Source organism: Coffea arabica, chromosome 8c, assembly GCF_036785885.1.
Source record: "Coffea arabica cultivar ET-39 chromosome 8c, Coffea Arabica ET-39 HiFi, whole genome shotgun sequence".
Lineage (NCBI taxonomy): Eukaryota > Viridiplantae > Streptophyta > Magnoliopsida > Gentianales > Rubiaceae > Coffea > Coffea arabica.
The window spans coordinates 39,543,580-39,570,087 of NC_092325.1; the positions used below are offsets into that span (position 1 = coordinate 39,543,580).

The 26,508-nt window shown below is 38.9% G+C and overlaps 4 protein-coding genes and 1 long non-coding RNA gene across 6 annotated transcripts in view; 4 read left to right on the forward strand and 1 right to left on the reverse strand.

The window, feature by feature from the left end:
• Nucleotides 1-13,259: 13,259 nt before the first annotated feature.
• Nucleotides 13,260-13,752, forward strand: LOC140013715 (uncharacterized). The gene is made up of 3 exons (XR_011820557.1): nt 13,260-13,285; nt 13,439-13,470; nt 13,670-13,752. It is a non-coding gene; the product is annotated as an uncharacterized lncRNA (long non-coding RNA).
• A 675-nt stretch (nt 13,753-14,427) lies between these two features.
• LOC113706116 (uncharacterized) lies at nt 14,428-19,889 on the forward strand. The gene is made up of 8 exons (XM_072062901.1): nt 14,428-15,166; nt 15,254-17,879; nt 17,960-18,655; nt 18,790-18,934; nt 19,024-19,294; nt 19,380-19,476; nt 19,591-19,675; nt 19,818-19,889. Exons 1-8 carry the CDS (start codon nt 14,428-14,430, stop codon nt 19,887-19,889), a joined length of 4,731 nt encoding a protein of 1,576 aa, XP_071919002.1.
• LOC113706950 (uncharacterized) lies at nt 19,391-21,452 on the forward strand. Its single transcript, XM_027229048.2, has 6 exons — nt 19,391-19,476; nt 19,591-19,715; nt 19,818-20,363; nt 20,467-20,587; nt 20,665-20,893; nt 20,971-21,452. The coding sequence occupies exons 3-6, from the start codon at nt 20,269-20,271 to the stop codon at nt 21,096-21,098; spliced, it is 573 nt and encodes a 190-aa protein (XP_027084849.1). The 5' UTR covers nt 19,391-19,476; nt 19,591-19,715; nt 19,818-20,268; the 3' UTR covers nt 21,099-21,452.
• Nucleotides 21,453-21,950: 498 nt separating this feature from the next.
• LOC113706952 (uncharacterized) lies at nt 21,951-23,122 on the forward strand. The gene is made up of 4 exons (XM_027229050.2): nt 21,951-22,093; nt 22,189-22,480; nt 22,578-22,687; nt 22,785-23,122. The coding sequence occupies exons 1-4, from the start codon at nt 21,995-21,997 to the stop codon at nt 23,058-23,060; spliced, it is 777 nt and encodes a 258-aa protein (XP_027084851.1). The 5' UTR covers nt 21,951-21,994; the 3' UTR covers nt 23,061-23,122.
• Nucleotides 23,123-24,034: 912 nt separating this feature from the next.
• The window catches only part of LOC113706948 (protein NRT1/ PTR FAMILY 1.2), a 4,147-nt gene continuing 1,673 nt past the window's right edge, over nt 24,035-26,508 (reverse strand). For both annotated transcript variants that reach the window (XM_027229042.2, XM_027229041.2), the window contains 2 exons: nt 25,447-25,997; nt 24,035-25,118 (listed from right to left, as the gene is read on the reverse strand). In XM_027229042.2, the coding sequence (XP_027084843.1) occupies nt 24,251-25,118; nt 25,447-25,997 (1,419 nt within the window). In that variant the 3' untranslated portion in view covers nt 24,035-24,250. The remainder of the gene's footprint in view (nt 25,119-25,446; nt 25,998-26,508) is intronic.

Consider the following 26,508-nt stretch of genomic DNA (forward strand, 5'->3'; position numbering starts at 1 on the left):
CTTGAAGTTCTCTCTGCCGAAGTCTCTGGTTCTAGTCTTCTTAGTCAACAAAAATAAAGGAATGGGAGTCCAGTTCTTTTCAGCACTGTGGCCTGGCCTGTGACTCGTTTGAAGTCTCAATTATTTCCAGAAAGACCCTCAGGTTTGGTAGTTTTCTGTTCCCTTTCTGAAATTAAGTCCATAAACCAAATATAAGTGGATATCCGCAATTAACACAATATTTGGCAGGGATAAAAGGGAAAATTACTAATAAAATTACTAACAATTAGCACCCTATCAATTCCCCCCACACCTGAATCATGCTTGCCCTCAAGCATGAGAACAACAATTGAACACCGAAATTTAATAATGGCTATTGCTCCAACTACCGTATTGCCAAGGTACCCAGAAAAACATATATCAAGCATCACAGGTTAAAATCAAAGAAAAAACACCCGGTTAGCTTCCCAACCACCAACTCCTCCAATTTAAAGCAAACTAATCTCAGAAAAAGGAATGGTTGCTCACATTTATCAACAAATGGTCGAACTATTAACCAAAATCTCGACACTAAGATCACAAACCAGCAAGCTGACTTATTCACATACTAACACAATCTTCATTTTATTTTTTTTTCTTTTTTTTTTGAGTAACAAAAGACTTAGTCTATAACCCTTAGAGCTTTTTGACGCGAACTCCAACATTTGATAGATAGAGGAGCCTGGTTACTCAGCTCCAATAGTTATAGGACCACGCACTCATAGCAACTACTACCTTTTGACGCGAAAATCGACACTTTAGGTGAAAATTCCCGGTTACTCAGTAGTAATCACTAGCGGAATACAGTCAACTCTTATTTACAACCATACAACACAATAACTAAAAATAACACAAAAAATAACAGCAGCCAGCCTCAAATTTTCAAACATGGAGAACTAAAATTAATAACTGGACCAATTCACATGAAAAATGCCAACAATCATTCCCTATACCTAGAAAAGTTAACCAAAAATTGGAAAAGTTAAGCACTTATTGATATTCACCAGAGAGATGTTCTTGAATTCAACCACATCAACTTGATACCCTTTCATTACTAAAACTTGGCAATATCAGAATTAGAGACAACAATCCAACATTAAACTTGGTATTCATATGAAGACTGACCACTAGAAAAAGAAAAGAAAATAAAAGAAAATAAACGAAAAAGGAAATAAATATCAAACTAAAACAAAGGAAAAGCCTTTAGAAACTAAAAACAAAAATACTAGCACCCAAACTAATCTCCCCCCACACCTAAATCACACATTGCCCTCAATGTGATAAATAAATAGTAATAATAAGCAAAAGAGCAACGGTACTTCCCTGAAATCACGGGGATCATGGCGGGGCCACAATAATGGGTGAGGTGGGAAATGGTTGAGTTGGGTTGGGGTGGGCTAAGGTCGAGAGGTTCCGGACCTAGAAGAGAACTTTGATCTCACCATTGTCGCTAACAGGTAATCTAATCAACAGAAACAAAACTGCCAACATATAGAGGAACAAGTAAATGCAGATCAGTAGAAATCAATACCCTCTAGTGAAGTCAACAATCAACCCAATAAGCATAGGTATCTCCCAATTCAAAAGGGTAGTGCATAATAAATTGCCCATCAAATTAGCAATTTAAAACCCTGGGCAATTTAAGCCCAACAATCCAATCAGTACCAAAAAACCACTCCAAACAATGTAACAATTAAACTCCACTGGGCAAAGGACGTCCAACCAATTTCACTCAAGCAAACTAGGAGCAATGCAACTGATTAAACAAAGCAACAAATTATAGCAATTGGACACATATCCACCCAAAATCCCAACAAATGCCCCCAAAAATTCAGTAAGTCCAGTAATAGCAGGTCAGAATTTAGGCAATAACAACTTAGTCACAAACTCAGAGCTTTCAATCAAGCAGCCAACCAAAGAGAATGACTAAATGTTAGGCAAACTACCACAACCAGTAACACTGATATACGCACAAAGAAGAATTAAATCAAACGGCAAACTCAATTCACTAAGAAATACAAACAACACCAGACAGTATTTCAAGAGCCTAAACAAATGACAATTATATTAGACTAGGCAAATCAGTTGCAGGTCATAACCCAACCCACGGGCTCCAGTAACACAGATGCAATCCAATCAAATTTAATCAAAGAAATCGCAATCATCAAAATCCCATCAACATCAAGAAATTGGAATCGGAGACCACAAAATTAGTAAGAAAAACCCGGCACCAGGGAGGTTGGGCAACCAATGGCAGCGCTGATCTGTGCGTCGCGAGTGGTGGAGGTGGACGAGCGGCATGGTCTGTCAGCTTGGGCTTCGTCGACGAGCTGTGGCGGCACTGGTGTCACGCGCGGGCAGCGTACGGTGGGCAGAGAGAGGCGCTGCAAGCTGGTCAGAACGTGTGGCCATGGGGGAGAACGGGAGAGCTGGTGGCGCACGAGGTTGTGGCCGCCGGTGGAGGTCGGCGAAGTGGAGGTGAGCTCGTTGTGGGCTGGACGAGCGCCTCTGCGGGAGAGAAAAAGGAGCGCTGGCGGCGTGCGGCTGAACGAGGGGTAGAGCGTACCAGCGACGGAGAGAGAGAGAGAGGGCGCAGCTTGGGGTGGAGAAGGAATAGGGAGCTGCGTGGGTGAGCTGGAAGTGCGCTGGCGGCGTGCGAGGAAGCCCCTGGCGGCGTGCGATCTTGGGAGAGCTGGTGATGGCCTCGAGGTGAAGCTGGAGCTGGAGGGAGGCGCAGCTGAAGCCGCGCGGCTGCAGAGGTGGAAAGCGGGGGAGCTAGGTGCGGCTGGGCAGAGCTGGTGGCGTGGTCTTGCGGCGGCGGACAAACGAAAGAATAGAAGGACAAGTGGAAAACAGGGGGAACAGCGGAGAAGAGGAAGAAAAGGAAAGGAAAGAAAGAAAAGAAAGGAAGAAAGAAAAAGAAGAAAGAAAGAAAGGAAAAAGAAAAGGGGAAAAAAATAGATTTTGGTTTTTTTTCTTTTTTCTTCAATGTTTTTTTTTTCCAAAAATTTTTTCCGAATTTAAATTTTCAAAATTTGAATTTTTGACGAAAAAGAAAAAATGTTTTTTTTTGTTTGAGTTTTTGAATTTTCTCAATGTGAATTTTTCAAAACAAAATCACAGGTTACAATGGAAAGTATTTTTTTTTATAAAAAGAAATATTTTTTTTTCAATAAAAAAAATAAAAAGAAACAAAAATTAAAAAAAATAACAATTTTTTTTTTGTTTTTAAGTCGTCCAACACCGCGTGGGCACGCCAAGATTGGTAAACGTCCACTGATCTCAAGGGACACAAACACCGCGTGGGCACGCCAAAATTGCACTTCCTGCCACAGTGGAGAAAAATATGAAAATCGATTACTACTCAACTGAGAAACGAAAAACGAAAGAAATGAACAACGAAAAATAATAAAATCAATATTTGGGTTGCCTCCCAAAAAGCGCCTTTCTTTAATGTTTTTGGCTAGACATTGTTATGTCTTGTTCATGGAGGATAAAATCTTGTAACTCGCTTCAATGCTTCATCTTCAATGTGATCCTGGTAACCCTCATAGATGGAGTAATCTTTAAGTACACGAGCTACGGTCTTCCATGGACTAGTTGATGGCGCCACATAATCAAGCATTGATCGCAATTCTTCATCCACTCCTCCATCAAGAGCATTCAACGGTTCAAGATATTTGACCATAGCTACTTTTAACTCATTCCTGCCATGAGACTCAAGAACTTCCGGTATAACAAAATCAATCTCATTAACAGAAATCATAGAGTAAGAGTTAAGAAAATGCGAGTTAGGGAGTGGAGGTGGTGTCACCACATTTGATGATTCTTCACTGGATTCTTTCACTTGAATGGGTTGCGGTTGGGGTTCCATTTCTTCCTTTTCGGCTTCTTTTTCAACTGCATCTGTAGATTTCTCATTTTGACACTCTTGCATCTCCTCATCACTAGTCAAGCAAATTGCATTCTCGTTTTCTTCTAAATCAACAATAATTTTCGAGGGCAATTCTTTTATTTGAGAAGCCAATCGATTTATTCTGGATGTCAATAGACATAGTTGATCTGCCAGATTACTCATTGCATCCTTCATCATTTCATTCCTCATTTGTGTCTCCTGTTGGAATTGGTATGTATTAGTAGCTATTGATTCAACTATTTCTTCAAGAGACATACCTGACATAGATGACGATTCTTGAGACTCATACTGCTGAAAATTCATTGGCCCCTTTGTATAATTATAATTGGAGTTATCCCACCATCCTTAATCATACCCGTTTGGATTAGGGTTATACCACGTTTGAAACTAGGGTGAAAAATCTCCATAATTATTGAGTGGGACACTCAAATTATCTTGATATTCGGGGCACATACCGGTTGAATGATCCCTGGCATAACAAATTTTACAGGTTGCAGCAGCTATTCTTTCTCTAATAGAGTTTAGTACCTCTGAATATGCAAACTTAGGAAAAAAAGAAGCCTCATTGCCTTCCCTGGAAACAAAATCCAGTCTATCACCAAAATATGGAGTGTTAGAAGCCATGAACTATATAAAAAAAATAGGAGAAAAATAAATAAATAAAATAAAAACACGATGAACTCAAAAAGAAACAAATTAATCTGACACCAGTCCCCGGCAACGGCGCCAAAAATTGACAGGTTGTCGAGCCTGTGCAATAATAATTACCTACTCAAGAAAAATACAAATTTTGTAAATAGCGGTGAGCAGGGTCGAATCCACAGGGATTGGGGATAATTCGTTTCTTTTAAAATCCAAAGTATGGAGGGTTTTTTTGGAGAATATAAAATAACTAATTAACTAACCAATAAAACAACTAGTAGAAAAAAATAGAAATTAATCAATAACCAATATGACTCTAGCCAAAGGTGCAACTTTTCAAACACGATCCATTCAACTGATCATCGATGCAAAGATAATTCAATTACTCATTACCAGATTGGTTATAGCTGTCATACACGCGATGAACAACCAGCCTTTCCTTAATTTCTCAATAGTTAAGGTACGACCGTTAACTATTTCTTTAACCAAGAAATAACCCTAGGTACGACCATAGGATTTAATTACTCGATTGCATTAATAATTAGAAAAGGTCAACCCTAACCAACAAACACGCTACGAGGGTTTGTTTAAATTAGATCATACGTTTCCCTAACATGAAACAAATCACGCTAGTCGTCACTGATATTAATCAATTGAACAATTACGGATTCAATCAATTAATTTGACAGTAGATTATTAGGTTAACTCGAATATCGGGCCCTTGACATTCAAATAACATAACAACATAGGCAATTAAATCAGGAAACGTACGAATACCAATAAATAAAAGAAATAAGTAAAATAATTAGATCTCACAGATGTTCGGAACCGAGTCCTCAAATTGACCTTCGACTAGATGAGAAACTTAGCCACGCCTCATGAGAAAATCTCTCCGTAATTTAACTGAGGTCCAGGCCATCAAAGGAACCAAGAAAGAAAAGAAAACTAAAAGTATGCTAAAAGCTTCGATAAGAACTAATGATAAAAACTATTCATCCCAGATCTCTATACGTCTGCTTCTTTTTAATGCCAAAGAGGACTAATGCCTCTCCTAGTGCGTGGATCCCGCCGAATTAAGAGTCAAAGTCCAAGAAGGGAACTCTGCCGAATTGAGAGAAACCAAGTCCACAAGGTGGGTCCCGCCGAATTGCTTCTTGTTTCCCATCTCTGTACGTTACTTTCTTCTTAAGAGCCAACTGACTAATGCCCTTTTCCTTTCCTCCGTGGTCCCTGCCGAAGTCAAAGGTCCAAGCCTTGAAGTTCTCTCTGCCGAAGTCTCTGGTTCTAGTCTTCTTAGTCAACAAAAATAAAGGAATGGGAGTCTAGTTCTTTTCAGCACTGTGGCCTGGCTTGGCCTGTGACTCGTTTGAAGTCTCAATTATTTCTAGAAAGACCCTCAGGTTTGGTAGTTTTCTGTTCCCTTTCTGAAATTAAGTCCATAAACCAAATATAAGTAGATATCCGCAATTAACACAATATTTGGCAGGGATAAAAGGGAAAATTAATAATAAAATTACTAACAATTAGTACCCTATCACTTTCCTCTCTCTCGCACTCTGTCTTCATTCTTCTTTCCTTTATAATTAGATTGGTCTGAGTGAAATTGCAGCTCAGACCCTAACAATTGGTAATCAGAGCCTTAGATCCTTGGAAGTACAATCAATTTCGATGGCAGAAGGCACGAGATTCAGGACTTTGGAAGATCAAGTGAAGCGGCAAGAACTCAAACTCCAAGAATTGATGGAATCGCTGCTGTCCCACCAGTCGGAGCAGCAACAGCTCAAGGACAATTTGAAGAAAGAATTAGAAGAAAACAACAAAAAAATGGAGAATATGCTGATCGGAATGGAGCAGAACTTTAGCAAATCCTTGGATCAGAAGTTCAACGCACTTCTATCCAAGATGAACTCTACGCAGGACAAAGGCGCTGATAGGGAGGAAAGAATAATGGCGGATCTGCCGCCACTCCTTCCTACACCCCCAAATCATCAGAGGTTGCGACCTGAAGTAGATTAACAGAATGCCTGCAAACGAGATTGGGGTAAGTTCCAGCTTCCAAATCCACCAAAAATAGACTTACAGTTGTTTACTGGGAACAATCCTAGGGAGTGGCTTCGAAAATGTGACAAATACTTTATAAACTACCAAATCTTAGATCACCAGAAGGTAGAAATAATAGAAATGTACTTAGATGGGAGGGCTGATAAGTGGTTCCAAGGTGTTAAGCTTGAAAGACCTGGACTGAGTTGGGCAGAATTCGGAGATCTATTATGTAAAAGGTTCACAGATAGCACATGTAAGGATGTGGTAGAGGAATTCAACAAATTAAGACAAGAAGGCAGTATAGAGGAATATCAGGAAAACTTTGAAGAGTTGAAATCGTTGATGTTGATTAAGAACAGGAACCTGGATGAGAACTACTTCATCTCTAGCTTTATTAGTGGCTTAAAGGAAGAGATCAAGCCGATGATTAGAATGCTAAAGCCAGCTACACTGACTGAGGCTTTTGAGTTGTCACAGTGGCAAGAGTACTCACTCAAAGTACAGAATAAACACTCCAAGGAGAACTTCAGACCACCTGGGGAGAATAGGTTTGGAATGTCAAGGGGAAATACCTCAGCCTTAAGCAGCAATACCTATAAAGTTCCTGTCAATAATAATGTTAAGACCTCTAGGTTCAGTAACAGGCTACAGGAGGATAGCAGAGAGTTGAAGAAAATTTCAGCGCAGGAGCTGCAGTATAGGAGGAGCAAGGGACTGTGCTTTAAGTGTGGAGAGAAATACAGCATTGGCCACCAGTGTGCACTAGGGCATGTTAACTGCATGATACTAGAAGAGGAGGATGATGATGCTTTTGAGGATGCAATAGGGGAACAAGATGAACAAACTGGTAATCCAGGGCAAACTATGGAGATGTCTTTGCATGCATTATCTGATTCCTTGCGAAGGAAAACAATTACATTGACAGGCATACTAGATGGTGAGAAGGTTTTCATACTGGTAGCTCTGATAGCTACATTAACAGTGAGAAGGTCATTGGGATGAATATTGACTACAAATGGGTTGAACAACCATTTTCTGTCATCATGGGAAATGGAACCACTGTGACTAGCAATGCTATCTGTCCAAATGTACACTGGATAATCAACCAACATAACTTTAGATTCGATTTAAAAGTGATGGAGCTAGACGGATGGGATATAATATTGGGGGTAGATTGGATGACACATTTTAGCCCTATCACCTTTGATTTTCAGCAACTAAGGATATCACTGCACCATGAAGGAAGTGAGATTCACTTGCATGGACAAGCTGAGGACTGCGAGATGGACTTGATTAGAGGGAAGGATTTAAGGACGTTCATAGAGCACAAAAGGCAAATGTGCATGGCCTTGCATTATAAAGGTGAATCAGAAGGACAAAGGGAAGTTATTCCACAGAAAGTCAGAGAGCTGCTCCAAGAATTTGAAGATATGTTCCAAACTCCAATCTCCCTACCTCCCAGCAGGAGTGTTGATCACGCCATTAATCTGAAACCAAAAGCACAACCCTTCAATTTGAAGCCATATAGGTATCCACACTGCCATAAGGAGGAAATAGAGAAACAGGTGGCAGAAATGCTCCAGAAAGGGATAGTCAAATACAGTAACAGTCCGTTTGCATCCCCGGTATTGTTGGTCAAAAAGAAAGAAGGGACTTGGCGTTTTTGTGTGGATTATAGAAGGTTGAATGAATTAACCATCAAAAACAGATTTCCCATACCCAATGTGGATGAATTGTTGGATAAATTAGCTGGCTCAGTTTACAAAACAAAGCTGGACCTCACGACTGGGTACCACCAAATTAGAGTCAAGCCCCAAGATACATTCAAGACAGCTTTCCAAACTCACTGTGGACATTTTGAGTTCCTAGTCATGCCATTTGGACTCACTAATGCCCCAGCAACATTCCAGTCACTCATGAATCAGGTGTTCCAGCCATATTTGAGGAGGTTTGTACTTGTCTTTTTTGATGATATCCTGGTGTACAGTCCTACCATGGATACACATGTTCAACATCTCAGGACTGTATTTGAGGTCCTGAGGAAACATCAGCTTTATGTTAAGAAATCTAAGTGTGCCTTCGCCCAGAAGGAGGTTGACTACTTGGGACACACCATCATAGACATAGGGGGTCACTCAGGCCAAAGGAACTGCTGGCAGAAGCTCAAGTCCCTATTCTTTTGGCTTGGCATGAAGCAGGAGGTGATAGCATATGTGCAGAGTTGTGATATTTGCCAGAAGAACAAAGCTGAGCATGTCCCTTATCCTGGATTGTTACAACCCATCCCTGTTCCTAAGCAAGCTTGGCTTCACATTTCCATGGACTTTATTGAAAGGTTGCCCAAGTCACAGGGGTACGACACTATCCTGGTGGTGATTGACAGATTCACCAAGTTTGGACATTTTATCCAGCTTACTCACCCTTTTACAGCTAAGTCCATTGCTCAGATATTCCTGGATCACATCTACAGGATGCATGGCTTGCCAGACTCTATCATCACTGATAGGGATAAAGTGTTCACCAGTATATTCTGGAAGGAAATTTTTAAGTTGGTAGGGTGGAACTGCACTACACCTCATCTTATCATCCCCAAAAGGATGGTCAGAGTGAGAGGTTAAATCAATGTATGGAGAGCTACCTAAGATGTATGATAGGTGAACTTCCATCCCAGTGGAGCAAATGGCTCTCATTAGCGGAATGGTGGTACAATTCCACCTACCACTCTACCTTGAACATGACTCCTTTTGAAGCCCTCTTTTGTTACAAGCCTACACCACTACCACTTGGACCCTATTTGGATTCAGTGATGCCTACAGTAGCTGACATGGTCCAAGAGAGAAGCAGAATTTCCAGCTGCATCAAGGATCATCTCGCGAAGACTCAACAGAGGATGAAGCACTTTGCGGACCAGCACAGAATTGAGAGACACTTTGATAAGGGGGATTGGGTGTTTTTGAAGCTGCAACCATATAGGCAACAATCTGTGGCAATGAGGAAATGCCTCAAGTTGGCTGCAAAGTACTATGGTCCATTTCAGATAGAGGAGAAGGTGGGAGCAGTTGCCTACAGGCTCAAACTACCTCTAGATGCAAGAATTCATCCGGTGTTCCATGTTTCGCTGTTGAAAAAGAAGCTTGGGCCACTTAAGAGTAGCTCTCCTTAGTTGCCAGAACTGGATGAATGTGATCAGTGTCCACTAAAACCAGAGGTCATTTTGAAGAGGAGGGTTATCATGCGCGGCGAGAGGCCTGTCATACAGTTTCTGATCAAATGGGACCATTTGAGTTATGATGAAGCTTCATGGGAGGACAAGACATTCATTGAGAGTCAGTTTCCTGCGTTTCAGACTTGAGGACAAGTCTGCCTTAATGGGGGAGGAATTGTTAGGCATCGGGTAATTGGGTCAGAAGTTAGGAAATTGGGTTAGCAAATTGGGTTAGTAATTGGGGAGATTAGGACACTGAACGGTGTAGTTCCAATTAATGAGGGTTTCAGGGGAATTATGGCGGTGCAATTGTTAGTTTAGGCAGTTAGTAGCGTATCAGCAGAGAAGTAATAAAAGGGGGCCCACACATGTACAGTCGGTAGGCAATAACAGAATTCAATTGCTCTTTTTCATTTCTCTTTCTTTCTTCTACTCACTTTCCACTCTCTCGCACTCTGTCTTCATTCTTCTTTCCTTGATAATTAGATCGGTCTGAGTGAAATTGCAGCTCAGACCCTAACATTTCCACAACTGCCGGGCAAGTCAGCCCCGCAGCCAAACCTTTCAGAAAAAAAAAAGAGAATTCTCCTACCTGGGTAGGCATAGTTTTATACTGCAATGTTGGTCTGACTGCAATATTGTCAGACCAACATTGTTCCCACTTTTTTTTTCGGCAATAATAAGAGCAATTAGCCCTATTTCACCCCACTGGCGCATAGTTCTGCGGAGTTGGCGATGCGGAGTATTGTGTACCACAAAACCACCAAGATTTGACAGCACCGCAGTCCGTCAGCTACAAATGACACCTTTAATTTCAGTGATCGTCTAGTTGTCAGCTTCACGTTTTATCTCCCTATATAAGGAGTTGTAGCTTCACCTTAAATAACCTTTTATTTTATCTCCCAATTTGTAGACTAGTTCATAGGGTCAGCTTCACCTTAAATCACGTTTTATCTCCCTAATTTCAGTGATTGTCCTGTCAAGTACATATTGACAAAGTCTTTTCAATTGTACCAGACATTTCTAACCTCATATCTCACTGGAAGAGGGTCAGGAACGGCTGCAGAAACCATTTCGGGCAGTTCTTAGTTTAGATTTGACTAAAAAAAATATAAGATTAAGATTTGATCTTGTATCTCATTTTTAATATTATATGTGAGATTCTTAAAATTTTGTTATATAATTATACGTTATTAAAAGTGAATTATGTCATGTGCAGACAGAGTTACGTGATTTGCATTTTGTCTAAAGCTACCCCAACTGTTTTTTCTAGTAACCGTTCGCCCCTGTTCCATCTCACTGGCTTTTGATCAAAAGACATCCACTCCCAAAACCACCTAGCAACCACGTCAAAGCCAATCATCACCAAAAATTGTAGTTCCCCCTTGATTTGCTGAACTAATTTTCTATCTTTTAGTAATTGTTTTGAAATGGACTCGCAAATGGAAGAATAGATAGAGTTTCATAGTCAACATGTGAAATTGAGTTGGATACTTGGATCTCAACAATACTGAATGAAACTACTGTAATTTAAATCAAATTCAGATTTATATTCTTTTTTTTTTAAGCTAAGCAGGGGATTTTATTAACATATATAGCAAAATGTGTGAATGCCATTCCCTCAAATTGAACTCAATTGCTGACGTGGCGCTCTCCCATTGGTCAATTGGTGGTAGTCCTCCAATTGATTCCAATTTGCTGAGTTGTCGTTCTCTTATTCGTTGATTGGTGGTGGTCCTCCCAATTGCATATGAAATTGATGATGTGGCGAGTTTTGATTGGTTGAAAAGTGATAGTTCTCTAATTGCATATAGGATTGTACTAAAATTTTGCTTCTTTCTTTTTTATCCAACAAATCACATTAACAAAAAATTTGGATTCCTTTTTTTTTTGTTGTCCATCAAATCACATCTAATTACCAATTCTTTGCAATTAATTGTTAATTGGTAATAGTAGCTAATTTAATGTCGTGTTTTTTGTCATCATTCAACATATTACGCTTAATTTGTTTGTGCTAAAATTTTGCTTCTTTCTTTTTTGTCCAACAAATCACATTAACAAACAAAAATTGGATTCTTTTTTTTTGTTGTCCATCAAATCCCATCTAATGACCAATTCTTTGCAATTATTTGTTAATAACTAATTTAATGTCATGTTTTTTGTCATTCAACAAATCATGCTTAATTATCAATCTTTTTTTCTGGTTGTCCAACAAATCGCATCTAATTACACATTTTCGCAATTAATTGTTAATTAAATGTCATGCTTTTTGTCATTCAACAAAACACGTTTAATTAACAACAATTTTCAATTATTAGAACAAGATTGCCTTCTTTTTTGTGGTTGCCCAAAAAACCACCTTTAATTAACAAATTTTTTTGTCACCCATCTAACAAAATTTGCCTTCTTTTTTTGTGGTTGCAAAAATATGCATTACTTATAAAATTTTTTCAAGTGCCATAAAAAATGTCCTCTTTAATTAATTTAACCACTTCTAATGTTATTGAAACGGTGCTATATCCTCTGCTTTTTCTGTTTTTTGCCAACAGAGGACAAAACAAATGATAATTATCAATTTTTACAATTGATTGTTAGCAATTAGTTATTGCCTGATTAGTGCCAGTATGTTGGGTTAACAAAAAAAGGTTCTTTTTTTTCCCTAGCACTCATATTTACCTATTAATTTCGCTGTGCTAATTGTCGGTAGTTAATTAATTTCTCGTTCCATTTATTCTATTGTCCATGGTTTAATTGTTGGTCTTTCCTCATCATTCTATTTATTATTGATAATGGTTACCTATTGTTAAATAAAACAAATTACCTATTGTTAATGTAAATAATAAAAAAAAATGCCTCTCTATTCATATTTTCCAAAGAAAAAGCTTCTCTCGTACATTTGCCTTGAAAGTTGCACTTTCCCGTTACTTGCATCGATCTTAGAATCTATTTTCTGCCTCAGCCATCACCTCCGATTACTTTCATTTGGTGGGGAGTTGTGTTTGATGGGAAAATTGGGATGTCTATTTTCCAATATTACCCACCCTTTCTCTTTCAATTTGCTCTCTCTCTGTCTCTCTCGTTGCTGTTTCTCCTTTTTAATTTCTTAATCATGGTCATCTTTGTAAAAATGGCGTGGCCGTCACTGTGGAGTGCTGCAAACCATCACCTTTCAGCCTTGCTCAATTCGGGGTTAATCTGGTGCTTTCCCTTTGTACAGTGGTTCTTCGCATTGCCTGATTTGCTCTGCCAGAACTTCGGCGGCTTGCCATCATGATCAGTGGTAGATGTGCAACTGCTGCCTTGTTTCTTCTTATCCCTTATTGTTGCTTTTTCGCTGGACAGAAAAAAAAATTGCCCACCAGCTTGCTTCTCCTCTTACTCTTGCTTCTTTTAACCTTTTCCGTTGCTAAATTTCTGAATCTGTTTCTGCTTGCAGAGCTGCTATTGCTGCTGTGTTGCTGGTGAGTGCCTTGCCCCAAACTCATTTTACTTATTCTTTCTGCATTTGTTGAGTTTTTTTTGAAAAGAAATTAGCTTATTACCTTGTTACTTTCCTTCCTTATCCATTTCTTTTTCCCCTTGCGCACCAGTTTTATTTTTCTGAATTTTTTCAGCTTGCTGAGTTGCTATTGTTGCTGTACAGCTGGTGAGTGTCTTGCTCCAAGCTCACTTTTTATTTGTTCTCTCTGTATTTCTTGGGTTTTTTTCCAAAAAATAATTAGCTTATTACCTTGTTATTTTTTCTCCTTTATCAATTTCTTCCTTTTTCGGCGCACCAGATTAACCCCTTTAATTTTTTCATTGCTCTTCAACTTATTAACACAGGTTTATTTTCCCCTTGACAGTCCTTTTAATTGCTCTTCAATTTTATTGTGGCTCCGCCTGCTCTTATTTGATTCTGCCCTGTCTATTTTCTACAGACAAACAAGTTAGTGCTTCTGGTTCTCCTCTGTTCCCTCTTTCTTTTATATTTTGCAATTTAGCTTCCGTCTCCATTACTTGTATTTCCTGCTATGTCGTTAGTTGCATCCTGTTTGCGTCTCGCTTCTTGACCTTTTGAACTGCCGGAACTTAGTTACTTCTTCCCAATACTTTTGAATGACTGTTTTTGGCCTAACAAGGAGTTATTCAGCTCCTGTTCGTGTACTATTACACTTGAAGGATAAAAAAATACAGCCAGCCTTGCATTGCATACTGAACTACCTTTTGTTGATTATTTTATGCACCTATTTCGCTTTTTCCTGATTATTTGTTTGATGGTTCCTTTCTTATCTTCCTGCCCATTGCTTGCTTATTGATTTTAGCTTAGTGTATTACAGAACTGTTTTTTTTTTCGCTTAAACTTTTCCTTTCTATATATGGTCCTTTGCCGTTGTACACTTTAGCCAATTAAAGTGATTGGGTAAGAGTTCTACTCGCCGCAAAAAGTACGCACAGATGCCAGAATAGAAAAAAATGAACTTCTCCGCTAGCGGAGAGAAGCTAGGGCCGCCAAGAAAACAAAAAAACTCCTAATTGTGAACATTGTGGAGCTAAGAGGTTCTATTTGGAACCTCCTAGCTTTTGTTGCTCTGGCGGAGAGATCTCTTTAGTTATTCCAGCAATGCCTTATGATCTTAAGCGTTTGTTTATTGGAAATGATGAAGAAAGCACTCACTTTAGGAATAATGTTCGAACCTATAATAATAACCAGGGATTTACATCCTTTGCTGCGAGATATGACCCGGAATTGACCAAGAATACGAAAGGTGTTTACACCTTTCGTGTTCAAGGCCAAGTCTATCACTTCCTCAACGGTTTGACGCAGCCAACCGACAAACCATCTGGAATTCAGTTCTACTTCTTTGACACTGATGAGGAATTAGCAAAAAGAATTGGAAACTGTGAAAAGCTGCGCAAAAGCACTTTAAAATTGCTGATGCGCATACTTTTGAACAATCCTTACACCAAATTCTTTAAAAGCCTCAGGGATATACCGAACCTTGATAGGTATAAAATCATCCTTAACTGTTATCCTGGTTTAGACCAGCGTGTCTATAACCTGCCATCTGCCTCGCAAGTTGCTGCCATTTGGACTGAAGATGAAAATGAAACTATAGACAGAAGTACTCATATCCAGGTCTATACTCACTCACATACCAGCCATAGGATTAAGCATTACTATGGCTGTTATGACCCTCTACAGTATCCTATTCTTTTTCCTCGAGGTGAATGTGGATGGCACCACGGTATTAAGAGACTATATAAGAGGAAAAGAAATGGGGACTCCTGTGAGGACGACTGTAGCGTTGATCCTTCTTCTGTTAATGACCCTTCGCACTTAATGGACTTAGAGCGCAGAGGCAAGTACCTCACTTACTGCTTGTACCCTATTAAATATTAAACTTATAAAACCTTCTTCATCAATCGAATAATTGTGTCTTATATAGCTGTTGATCGAGGGAAGCGCGAGGGGGACACGGTATCGATTAGAGAGTATTATTGCTACAGATTTCAGATAAGAGATGATGATGAATCGATGTTATTGCACTGCCTTAGGCTTCTACAGCAATTTTCTGTTGATTCTTATGTGAAGATAGAAACTTCAAGGTTGGACTTCCATAGGCATCAACAAAATGTAATAAGATCGGAGATCCTCCAAGGAGTCTTGGACAGTGTTTCTATAGGGCAGTCCGAAGGATCCAGAGTTGGTCGTAAGGTAGTTCTCCCATCCTCTTTTATAGGTGGTCCAAGAGACATGAGACGCCGGTATCTTGATGCAATGGCGCTCGTTCAGAAATATGGTAAACCTGATATCTTTCTTACCATGACCTGCAATCCAGCATGGAAAGAAATTCAGGACAATCTAAAGTATCATGAGAAACCGCAGGATAGACCAGATCTTCTGGCCAGAGTTTTTAGAGCTAAATTTGAGATGCTTAAATCTGAAATTTTGAATAAGCAGATTTTTGGTGAGGTCGCGGCATGTGTCTATGTTATTGAGTTTCAAAAACGTGGATTTCCCCATGCTCATTTACTCCTGATCTTAAAACCTCAGTCCAAGCTGCTAAATCCAGAATCATATGATAAGGTCGTGTGTGCGGAGTTACCTGATCGTACTCGCTATCCTCACTTATACAATCTTGTTGTCAAACATATGATCCATGGTCCTTGCGGATCTATGGATAAAACCTGTCCTTGTATGAGAGATGGTACCTGCAAAAGTCATTATCCCAAAGATTTCTGTCCATATACAACTCATGCTGAAGATGGTTACCCATATTACAGAAGAAGGGATGATGGCAGAAAAATAAAGGTCCGAAGGTTTACTCTCGATAATAGGTGGGTTGTGCCTTACAACCCGTACCTCCTTGCTTTGTTTGATTGCCACATAAACGTCGAGATCTACTCTACTATAAAGTTGGTCAAGTACCTGTACAAATATGTGTTTAAAGGTCATGATCTGGTCTCCTTTAAGGTTGTCGCTGATGGTGGTCCTCCTGATATTGATGAAATTAACGAGTTCCAAAAGGGTAGATATATTTCGCCTTCGGAAGCTTTTTGGCGCATCTATGAATTTCATCTAAATGAAATGACTCCGTCTGTTTATACACTCCAGGTTCACCTTTCAAATCAGCAGTTTGTCTCCTTTGATAAAAATTCAGATCTCTTGTGGTTATTAGCCAAGGCTGATTTTTCAAAGACCATGTTAACTGAGTTTTTCAAAATGAATGCAACAAATGCATTGGCTGAAAATCTTAAATGTTTCTATAGAGATTTTCCTCAGCATTTCGTTTGGACTGCTAAGTATAAACACTGGACAGAAAGGAAACGTCGGAAAGTGATAGGTAGACTTGTCAGTGTTAGTCCAACTGAGGGAGAACGGTATTATCTGCGTCTCCTTTTAAATCATGTTCCTGGACCAACATCGTTCGATGATCTCCTAACTGTGAACAGCCAAAAAATGAACTCGTTCAGAGATGCTGCTTTTGCGCTTGGTCTATTACAATCTGATTCGTATATAGACGAGACACTTGAAGAAGCTGTTGCATTTCAGATGCCGTCTTCACTCAGACTTTTATTTGCCACTCTTCTGGTATATTGTTCTCCGACTAATCCCAAAATATTATGGAAAAAGTTTGAACCGGATTTCTCTAGAGATTATGAAAGACAGCATCAATATCATCCGTGCTCTCCCGACGAAATTAGGGGACTTGTTCTGACTGATATTAATAGATTTCTTGAGCAGATGGGTAAACATATTACTGACTACCAATTGGTACCGCATGATCTCATGAATGCATATAGAACATGCCTGACAAAGGAGATTGTGTATGAGAGAAGCATCAGCGTACTGCCGGAGGATATATTGCTGTCTTCCAAATTAAATTCTGAGCAGAAATATGCTTATGATATAATCTTGCAAGCATGTTTCTCTTCTCATGGCCGTTCTTTCTTTATTGATGGCCCGGGAGGTACCGGTAAAACATTTTTATACCGGTCGCTCCTCGCTACTTTGAGATCAGAGGGTCATATTGCCATTGCAGTGGCGACATCTGGAATTGCAGCTTCTATCCTACCTGGAGGAAGAACTGCACATTCAAGATTTAAAATACCCCTTGATTTTTCAAAGAACAAAACTTGCCAGCTTAGCAAGCAGGGTAGCTTTGCGAAGTTGCTCTTTGAATCCAAATTGATCCTTTGGGATGAGGCTTCAATGGCCAGACGAGAAACTGTTGAGGCATTTGACGATTTATTGAGAGATGTTATGGAATCTAGCCTGCCTTTTGGAGGCAAAGTTGTTGTCTTTGGGGGGGATTTCCGACAAACACTGCCTATAATTGAGCAGTCAACAAAAGATGCCCTTCTGCATTCATGCTTTCTTAATTCTCCGTTATGGCCTGAACTTCAAAAGCTAAAGCTGTCAGAAAACATGCGAGCTATATTAGATCCTCAGTTTTCAGAATTCTTGTTGAGTGTGGGCGAGGGAAAGGAACCTGTTGACCTGAATGGTGAAATAACCCTCCCTCCAGATTTAGTCATCCCTTATTATGATAGAGAACAGTTCCTAAACAGGTTAAATAATACGCTTTTATGCTTCCTTATCTGTTTACCTTACACCTATATAATTTCTAACTATATTCCTCTATTAACAGGTTAATAGGTTGTGTTTTCCCAGATTTAACTCTCTATTCTCGGGATCCTTATAGTATGATTTCTAGGTGTATTCTTACTCCTAAAAACAGCTCAGTTGATGAGCTAAATGATATTTTAATTAGGAGATTTCCTGGCAAGCTGTATACTTACACTAGCACGGACAGAACTGTTGATCAGCGGCACCAAGGTGATTATGAGGATTTTCTTAACTCTCAAAATCCAAAAGGCCTTCTTCCTCACAAGCTAATGCTAAAGGAAAACTGTCCAATTATATTAATGAGGAATCTTAACCCTCTAGAAGGCCTTTGTAATGGTACTAGGGTCATATGTAGACAGCTTGGCCATCACACTATTTCTGCTGAGATTGTTTTCGGCCAGCATCAAGGCAAGATAATCCTAATTCCAAAGATGCCTCTACAGACTCCTGATAATGAAAAGAATGGCGTTCCATTCATAAGAACACAGTTTCCAGTCCGCCTTTGCTTTGCATTGACCATCAACAAGTCCCAAGGACAAACTCTTGACTATGTTAGCATTTATTTACGTGAACCTGTTTTTTCTCATGGACAGCTCTATGTGGCTCTGTCCAGAGCCAGAACTTCATCTGCACTCAAAATTCTCATTGTTCCAGGCACCTTTGATGGTACAAAAAAAGACTGCAAAACTAGAAATGTTGTATTTAATGAAGTTTTTCAGTTCAGTTAACTATATATTTATCTTGCATTCAGGTATATCTAGATAACCTCATTCCTTTGTTTACTTGTTAATGTCATTCCGTTCACAGGCACCTTTTCCAGATTACAACTCTTTTGCCTTCTTTTTTTTGCAGGATGGCTAACATGTTATCGATCAGAGATATCGCTCCTGATATGAATAATTGGTGCTGTCTTGTAACTGTTCAAGAAAAGCAACAAGTTACTGGTTCAATGGGAACACCGACCAAGAAACAAAAATTGATCTTCTATGACTCAGAGGTTATGCTTTACAACACCTTTTTCAAGCATAGCACTTCTTCAATCTAACACTTGCTTTAATAAACTGTTTCAATTGATCTTCTTAACAGGGTTCTAGAGTAGAAGGCATCATTTTCAATGCTGACATTCCTAAGATGAGTCCTATTCTTCAAGTTTATAGAAAGTACAAGATTTCAAATGCTGATGTCAGAAATATTCCGCCAAAATTTCAGACATCTGGCTTGACTATGCAATGGGTGATCACTGCTAGGACTGTTATTGAAGAAATTAATAGAGAAGAAGACATCATGCCTGTTAAATTTGCCTTCACGGAGTTTGCAGATTTAGCTCAATACATGGATGACAAAAGCAAGTCTGTGGGTAAGTTTTATCTGCTTTTGAAGTACAAGGTAGGCCTAATCAAACTGATTATACCTTTTCTGACCTACCTTTTGCTGTTTCGTAGACGTTCTGGGAGTTGTAATCAATTCGTTAGAGAAGAAAACGGTAACTACGAGCTCCAAACAGTCAAGTGTTCAGAAATTTGTCCTCCTTAACGAAGAGTAGGCGTCATCTTTTTATAATCCTATCGCTGCTTTTTGCTAGCTGTATCTTGTTATTTTTGTCATGCTCTTTGTTTCTCTGAATGCTGACTTATATATCGATGTCAATACTAGGTCTCAAACAGTGATGCTATCTTTGTGGGATGACTTCTTGAACAATGAAGGCCAGATTTTATTGAATAACATTCAGACCTATCCTGTACTTATTAGGCGAAGATTAAGAGTTAACAACTATAACGGTTCGCTGAAATGCTACCTTTCTTCTGTATAATAACGTTTATTTATTTATTTTAATACTTGCAAATAGTGCCTGAAATCTTTCGCTGTTGTTTGTCTTGTAGGAGTTTCACTCTCTACTTGGTTTGATTCTGCACTCCTTGTTGACCCACCCATACAGGAAGCAAGAGAGTTGAAAAATTGGTTCAATGCTTTTTCCTTTACTTTTTTCATAAGTATACAATACAACCTGTTCTCATTTCTTTTTCCTTATTCCCTCATTTCATCGTTCTTTGTGTAAGGCAATGAGAAATACTAAATTAATTGCGAGCCTAATTGAAACAAAGGCTTACATTAAATACAATCCTGAACTCTTTCTGAAAGCAGACCAGAAGACTACTTTAATTAGTAATATTTCTCTGTCGCAGAAGGTGCTGGGACTCTTTTGCTGATTATCTACTTTTCTTAAAATTGCGCGTGCATATTTAGCTTCTAATCTTATATCTGGTTACCTTTTAGACTGCACTGGTCAAGGCAAACATCTCTTTTGAAAACATTTTTCAGAAATATTGGTATATGAGCTGTGGAAAATGTAACCGTGCTACTGCAGCAGACTACGGCATTGAGTTCACCAGCAATTCATGCAAAGAGAAGAGCCCTGCTGTGCCCAGGTGCTATATTATTAAATCATCAGCATTAAAATTACTTATAAATTGTACATGATTTCGCCATACTTCAATCTATTACCTAATACACTATATGTTTACTTTTCAGATGCCGGTTCGACATTGATTTAAGTGATGCCAGTGGAGTTATACCAGCCTCCGTCTTTGGAGACCTGGCAGAGAAACTTCTCACATTCACCGCCCTTGAAGCAATGGATCATTTTAACCAGGTTATTTTAGCTTCCTGTCGTTGTTAATGAAAGCATTCTATTCACAATTCTCATTCCTTCTCTTGTGTTGCCTGTAGAATCAGGAGCTTCCACTTGAGCTTGTTCACAATGGCCTGAAAACAAAGACATTTCTGCTTCATCTTAAACCAGTCCAGACTCAATTAGCAGATGCCAGGCAACGTTATACGGTTTTGCATTATTCTGAACTTGAACAAGGAATTGATTCTGCTCATCCAATGGAACAACCAGCTGCTTTGCCTATCTCAGCTGAACACAGAATTGAGACTGCTCAACTGCTGACTCCAGGTTGGTCGCCATAGCTAAAATTGTGTCAAATAACTTCGTGTCTTACCAGTATATTTAGCCAGCCTTTATTCTTGTAGGAGAAAGCAACTCTGGCTCAAAAGCTCGCCTCCACCTCACTGATAAGTTTGATGAAGCCGAAACTGCTGGCGCTGATGACTTTCTGATTGCTACTGAGAATTCCAACAAGAGAACAAAATTGGGATGAATCACCTTTATCCCTTCTTGGACCGATGGAATTTGGATATTTTTTGAACTTTTTGTCTGCACTTGTAGATGCAAAACAGCAGATTGTTTGTTGCTTTTGAATGTGCTGCTGCTATAACTGTAAACCTTTTGCCTTTTGTGTATCGTCATCTGTTAATCAGCTTTTGTATCATCATTTAATATTGATGCTTACTCTTGTATCATTGTTCCTGCCAGCCCTCCAAAGATGAACTGCAATCTTCGATCCTGGATATCACGAAGATTTTTGCAAAAATCTTTGGATTCCTGGCAAGAAACCTGCTTTGTGCATCATGTCAACTTTAAAATTTATATAATTTGGAGTGCTTTTCTGTTCCTTTTCAGCTTTTTTTATGCAAATATTTCCATCACTTCTTTAACCCTCCAGTTATGTACGTACACTCCTTTAGTTATTGTACCTGTCAGCTTCTTTAGCACATAAACATTATACTTTCAGCTCCTGTTCCCCCTCTGTAGGATGATTCCTTAACTACATATATGACAGACATGACAAACGCATGCTTATTTATGAGTTTCCTTCAGTCAATTATACATTGCAAGTACAGGGTGGATGTTAACTTCATATTGTAGTCTTTTCATGCACTGAATGGTCTTTACTTGCGTTGAATGGTTCCCTGCCTACTAAATAGCATTGAATGGTCTTTTCTATTAGCTGTTGGTTACCATCCTCTGCTGCAACCAATAAATTTCTTCGCTAATGGTACACAACAGGTCTCCACTCGGCATTAAAAGCACCAGTAAAAAGTGTATATCTGTGCTTTTAAATATTCATAAGATGAAGCTGCTTTGCACTTGCATGCTTCCTTGAATTGGTGCCTTGCTTTTCTCCGCTTCTTCAATCTTTCTTCCATTAGGTCAATGTCAGAAACAAGCTGCACAACAGCACCAGACCTTCATCTCGCTTATAACAATTTAGCAGCTTGTTGTTTTCTTCTCAAGTGCATCCATAGAGGACAGGTTCGGCCGTTTCTTTATACACATCTAGATGATTAAATTTAAATATTTATGACAGAGACTTTATCAACATTATTTATATTCTTCATGTTATCCAGATATTTCCTTCTCAATTTGAATTATTACTTGCTCAACCCCGGTCCAGCACAATCATTCTCAGAATTGGACTGCAACAATGGCCTATAATGGTCACTAACCATTCATTTGGAGATGGCTGGGATGATTTCTGCGAACACAATAGCATTAAAAGGCATGACACAATATTACTTCGCCATGCTGGAGGTCTAATGTTTGACGTTATACATTTTTCTGAACTGCAAACACAAGTTTACATGCCTTGGACAGCTCCATTGCCAAATCTTTTACAGACAAGTTATTCTACTTTGCAAGGTTCCAGCACCATTCTACCTATCATATATTCTAATATATACAATATATTACTTCTAATTCAGTACATACTTCATAATTATTGCTAATAACTATGCAGACACTAGGCAGCATCATGTAGCTTCCTCAATGCACCCAGATCTATGTCAGAATTTATCCGAATCTGTATGCTTTTACCAGAATTTCCATTCAGCGACTCCGAACACCTTGGTAGACAATACTGTCCTTACTTTCATTCTTTTGGTCTCTTTCTAAGAAACCTCCTTCTCTTTCCACATACACTCTAATTTTGATCTATTACTACCAGCAAATTCCACGCTTTGTTGATCATTTTATAAATCGCGAAAGAACTCCCACGTTGCTTATCAAAACTGGACATAGAACCACTCAGATTGGTGTCAAGCATGGCCGCCTTCAACGAAATTGGAGAACTTTCATTCTTGACCACCAGTTGCAACACAACGAAGTCCTTGTGTTTATTCCAGAATCAGAAACTGTCTTCACGGTTTTAATCTTTGATGATACCGGTGTTGAAAAAATTTTCCCATGGTATCACACGTTTAATGGTTATTCAGATGCCTAGAAATCCAGCTTCAATATATGATGTACTCTGCTTATCATTAATTAAATAAAAGCAATTTGCCATTTTCCATCAACTGCAACCTTTATTTTCATTGGACTGTATGAAATATATATATATATATATATATATATATTCTTATGTCTTACTTTTTTTAAAAACAATTATATCCCATGTCTTCTTCCTGTGAAAAAATGAATTATTTAAACACCAGTGATGGTAATATAAAAAAATTTCCTTCACTTATTTTTACAATTATCCATTACCAAATTAATCACATATTAAATGCTCAATGCCAATAGTAGTTCTTAACTGATCAATCTTAACAAATAAAACATACAATTAATTGCCTTTTGCATATTGTGTAACTCTTGATATATTAGCTGCCTTTCCAATTAGCTAATATCACCAATAAATTACAATTAAATTGGGCAGTACTGGGCATAATGCATTCATCCACCGCGCATCGCGCAGTGATTCCCCTCCTAGTATTCTTTTACGTGTGAGGAATTGGAGTTTGGGGCTTTGTGAGACCTCTTGTCTGGGGTTCCTCGGCCAGTGGTTGCGGTGCTGGCGAGGGAACAAGGCCTTGAGACGTTGGAAGTACTAAGATGTTGTAGTATTTCACTCAGATGGTACGAGGAACCGGACAAGCTGATAACAAGTTATGGAATGAGATGGAATAAGTAGGACGAGATCTATAACTATTGCCCAAGTTATGGACTGTAACATAAAGATTTTCCTTTGGCAAATTTTGGACCAACCCTCCAGGTTCGACCAAATTATTAATATGTCCAATTTTCTGTGGAGTCAGCAATGATTTGTTGCGAAAAACTAGTCTGGTCTAGGGGAGTATTTCCAGCCACAAAAGGTGAAGAAAAGGTTCAGTCAATGCATCCATCACTTCTAGAAATAACTTGCTAAATCTTCTTACCTCCTGATGAAGCTAAAATTTGATTTAAAAAGCAAAAGGGAAATTACCAAGGAAGATTGTTCCTCTACTACAGGTCCCCGGCTGCCAGACATCAGTTTCCAGATGTAGTAAGTTGGATGACAGCTTTTACAGTAATGACATTTTTGGATCAACTGATATTCTTAACTCCCACGTTCCTGCAGGTGTACTGAATTACTGATCACGATACAACTTGTCTAGGTTTAACCTACTATATTACAGCAATGAAAGACTTATAGTCCTAGTCATCCTGTTCATGAAAAGTTGTCTCTTTCTTATCTTCTTTACCAGGACCATAAGCCTTGTTGCAAATGAGGAAATAAATCATGTTAAGCATACTTAAGCCAGCAAGCACCCAGTAGTAATAATCATAGTGACCCTTATTGACATTGGTCGAAATCCAGCTTTCCTTTTCTCCCAGTTTTGAGAGTTCGTCGATGGCATTCATAAGAAAACTTGCTACAAGATTTGCCGCAGACATCCCAAGTAAGGAAAGAGTGGAAGATATACTTGACATGCTTCTTGGAAACTCGGAATAATAGAACTCATTCTGTGCAGTTGCACTTGCAGCTGCTGCAGCGCCGATCAGGAAAAACTGGGGAAGAAGCCAAAGTACTGACATGTCCACCACTGCATCTGAATCATCTGAATATCCTTCCCTGATAGCCAGACTACGTCGTTTGGCCTCCACTGTTGCTGCCACTACCATGCCTAGAAAAGACAGGGCCATTCCAATTCCCATTCTTTTCCTTGTGGAGAGATGAACAGGTCTCCCCAAAATTCTTGATGCAACAGGCAGGATTATCTGAAGATAAAGAGGTATCCATATTACTGCACCGACAACGCCAAACATACTACAAGAACCTGCTGGCATTTCAAAGTTTGGACTAAATTTTCGGTTCATGGACTTTGCTTGAAATACGGAAAATGAGCTCTGACTGCTATTTACTGACATTATCATTCCTGTGGACCATAAGGGGATCACTTTGAGAATCGACTTCAGGTCCTCAACTTGATTTACTGTGCAAAGACTCCAGGGATCTGCTGCTGTTCCATCTGTTGTCAAGTCTCTCTCAGGATCTATGATGATGCAAGCTTTATTTAAGAACCTGGAAGACAAATTATTGAAGCTTCCATAAGAGAAATATTGTTTAAAAGACCTAATAGGAACTTCTCTCTTGAATGTTCAAACTCCAAATGACTTTAAAGAAAAACACTCAGACTCAAAAAATGCTTTTACAAATTGTTGAATTCGCCACCACATGAAAAATAAAATAGGATTAATTGCAAACCAATTATAGCTACCAAATACAGGCAACCTTGTATAATCAAAATAAGTTGCCAAGAACTTGAAATTATTCATATATGTGAATAAAGAAAGAAATACAGAACATTAAGATCAAAGGGACACTACTGTGAGGATTAAAATACACTCACCTTAGTTTTTCACTTGGAAGACAAATTGCTGGACCCCTGTGGTGATGGTACAGCATTTTCAGGCATTCTGTTGACAATTCTATATGCCGTTTCCGATAAGAGGCTACAGCCACTTGAAGCATTTCGACAATTAAACTTGATTTAGCCTTCAACTTGACATATAAGTGCGAAGCCAGGGAGAATGACAGAGTTGACAACAACATGAGCATGACTGGAATGCCAAAACCAAGTTGCCATCCCAAGTTGTCTTGTACGTAGACAATGCAAGTAAAAGCAATTAAGATAGAAATTGTGCATAACGCATAGTACCAGCTGAAATAGGACTCCAGAACCCATCCATTGTTCTGCCCACCTGCTTTTTGTAACTGATCAGCACCAAAAGCTAAGGATGAAGACACAATTCCTCCAAATCCAATAGACGTGAGTCCAAGACAAGAACACAAGAGAAAGAGTTGAAAACTTGTCGCAGAGCTACATTTGTTATCCGATTCATAACATGGAAGCGGCTTTGCTTGTGGAATCATAGTTGTTAGCCATAAAAGAGCCATTCCCTTCAATCAAAGTAGAAACTCATTTTTAGATGATTCCATTAAAATCTGAAATAATATAGTCAATTTGAAGAACTGAATAATGCACCCCTCTGTATTAGTGGTCAGTAGTGTAATTCTTTCTGGCAGCAGCATGATTACTTCCGTGCATCAACAAGTGAAGCCTAAAAGAAAGATGCAGAGGATTTAACTTCTTTAAGTTTTACTAGTGTGATGTGCAACAAATTATCTTCTAAAAGTCAGGGGTTCTTTTTCAGTTTTCTTCACTGCACATGAAAGATCAATGGAGCAGGATTTGTAACTGAAAATTAAAATATAAAGCTGTTGTGTGTGTGAAGAAACTAATGGCCTGAATTTTGGGATGACATCATGCCATATATATATGATTGGAATCCTCTTCAGAAAAAAATGATGATTATGTAAAATGAGAGTTGCTAGAAAGCAGAATTAGACAAGAATTGTAAAACATGCCTTTTCTGCAATTTTTTTCACCAGTTTCCTATGTAAACATGTT

Bases quoted from the DNA above. Each gene is read 5' to 3' on its own strand.
- LOC113706116 (XM_072062901.1), top strand. From the start codon at position 14,428: ATGCCTTATGATCTTAAGCGTTTGTTTATTGGAAATGATGAAGAAAGC. The intron at 17,880-17,959 runs GTTAAATAATAC...CTCTATTAACAG, and splicing joins AGAGAACAGTTCCTAAACAG to GTTAATAGGTTGTGTTTTCC. The intron at 19,676-19,817 runs GTACTTATTAGG...TTTGTCTTGTAG, and splicing joins ATAACATTCAGACCTATCCT to GAGTTTCACTCTCTACTTGG.
- LOC113706950 (XM_027229048.2), top strand. From the start codon at position 20,269: ATGAGCTGTGGAAAATGTAACCGTGCTACTGCAGCAGACTACGGCATT. The intron at 20,364-20,466 runs GTGCTATATTAT...TTTACTTTTCAG, and splicing joins AAGAGCCCTGCTGTGCCCAG to ATGCCGGTTCGACATTGATT. The intron at 20,894-20,970 runs GTTGGTCGCCAT...TTATTCTTGTAG, and splicing joins TGCTCAACTGCTGACTCCAG to GAGAAAGCAACTCTGGCTCA.
- LOC113706952 (XM_027229050.2), top strand. From the start codon at position 21,995: ATGTCAGAAACAAGCTGCACAACAGCACCAGACCTTCATCTCGCTTAT. The intron at 22,094-22,188 runs GTTCGGCCGTTT...CATGTTATCCAG, and splicing joins AGTGCATCCATAGAGGACAG to ATATTTCCTTCTCAATTTGA. The intron at 22,688-22,784 runs GTAGACAATACT...TATTACTACCAG, and splicing joins CAGCGACTCCGAACACCTTG to CAAATTCCACGCTTTGTTGA.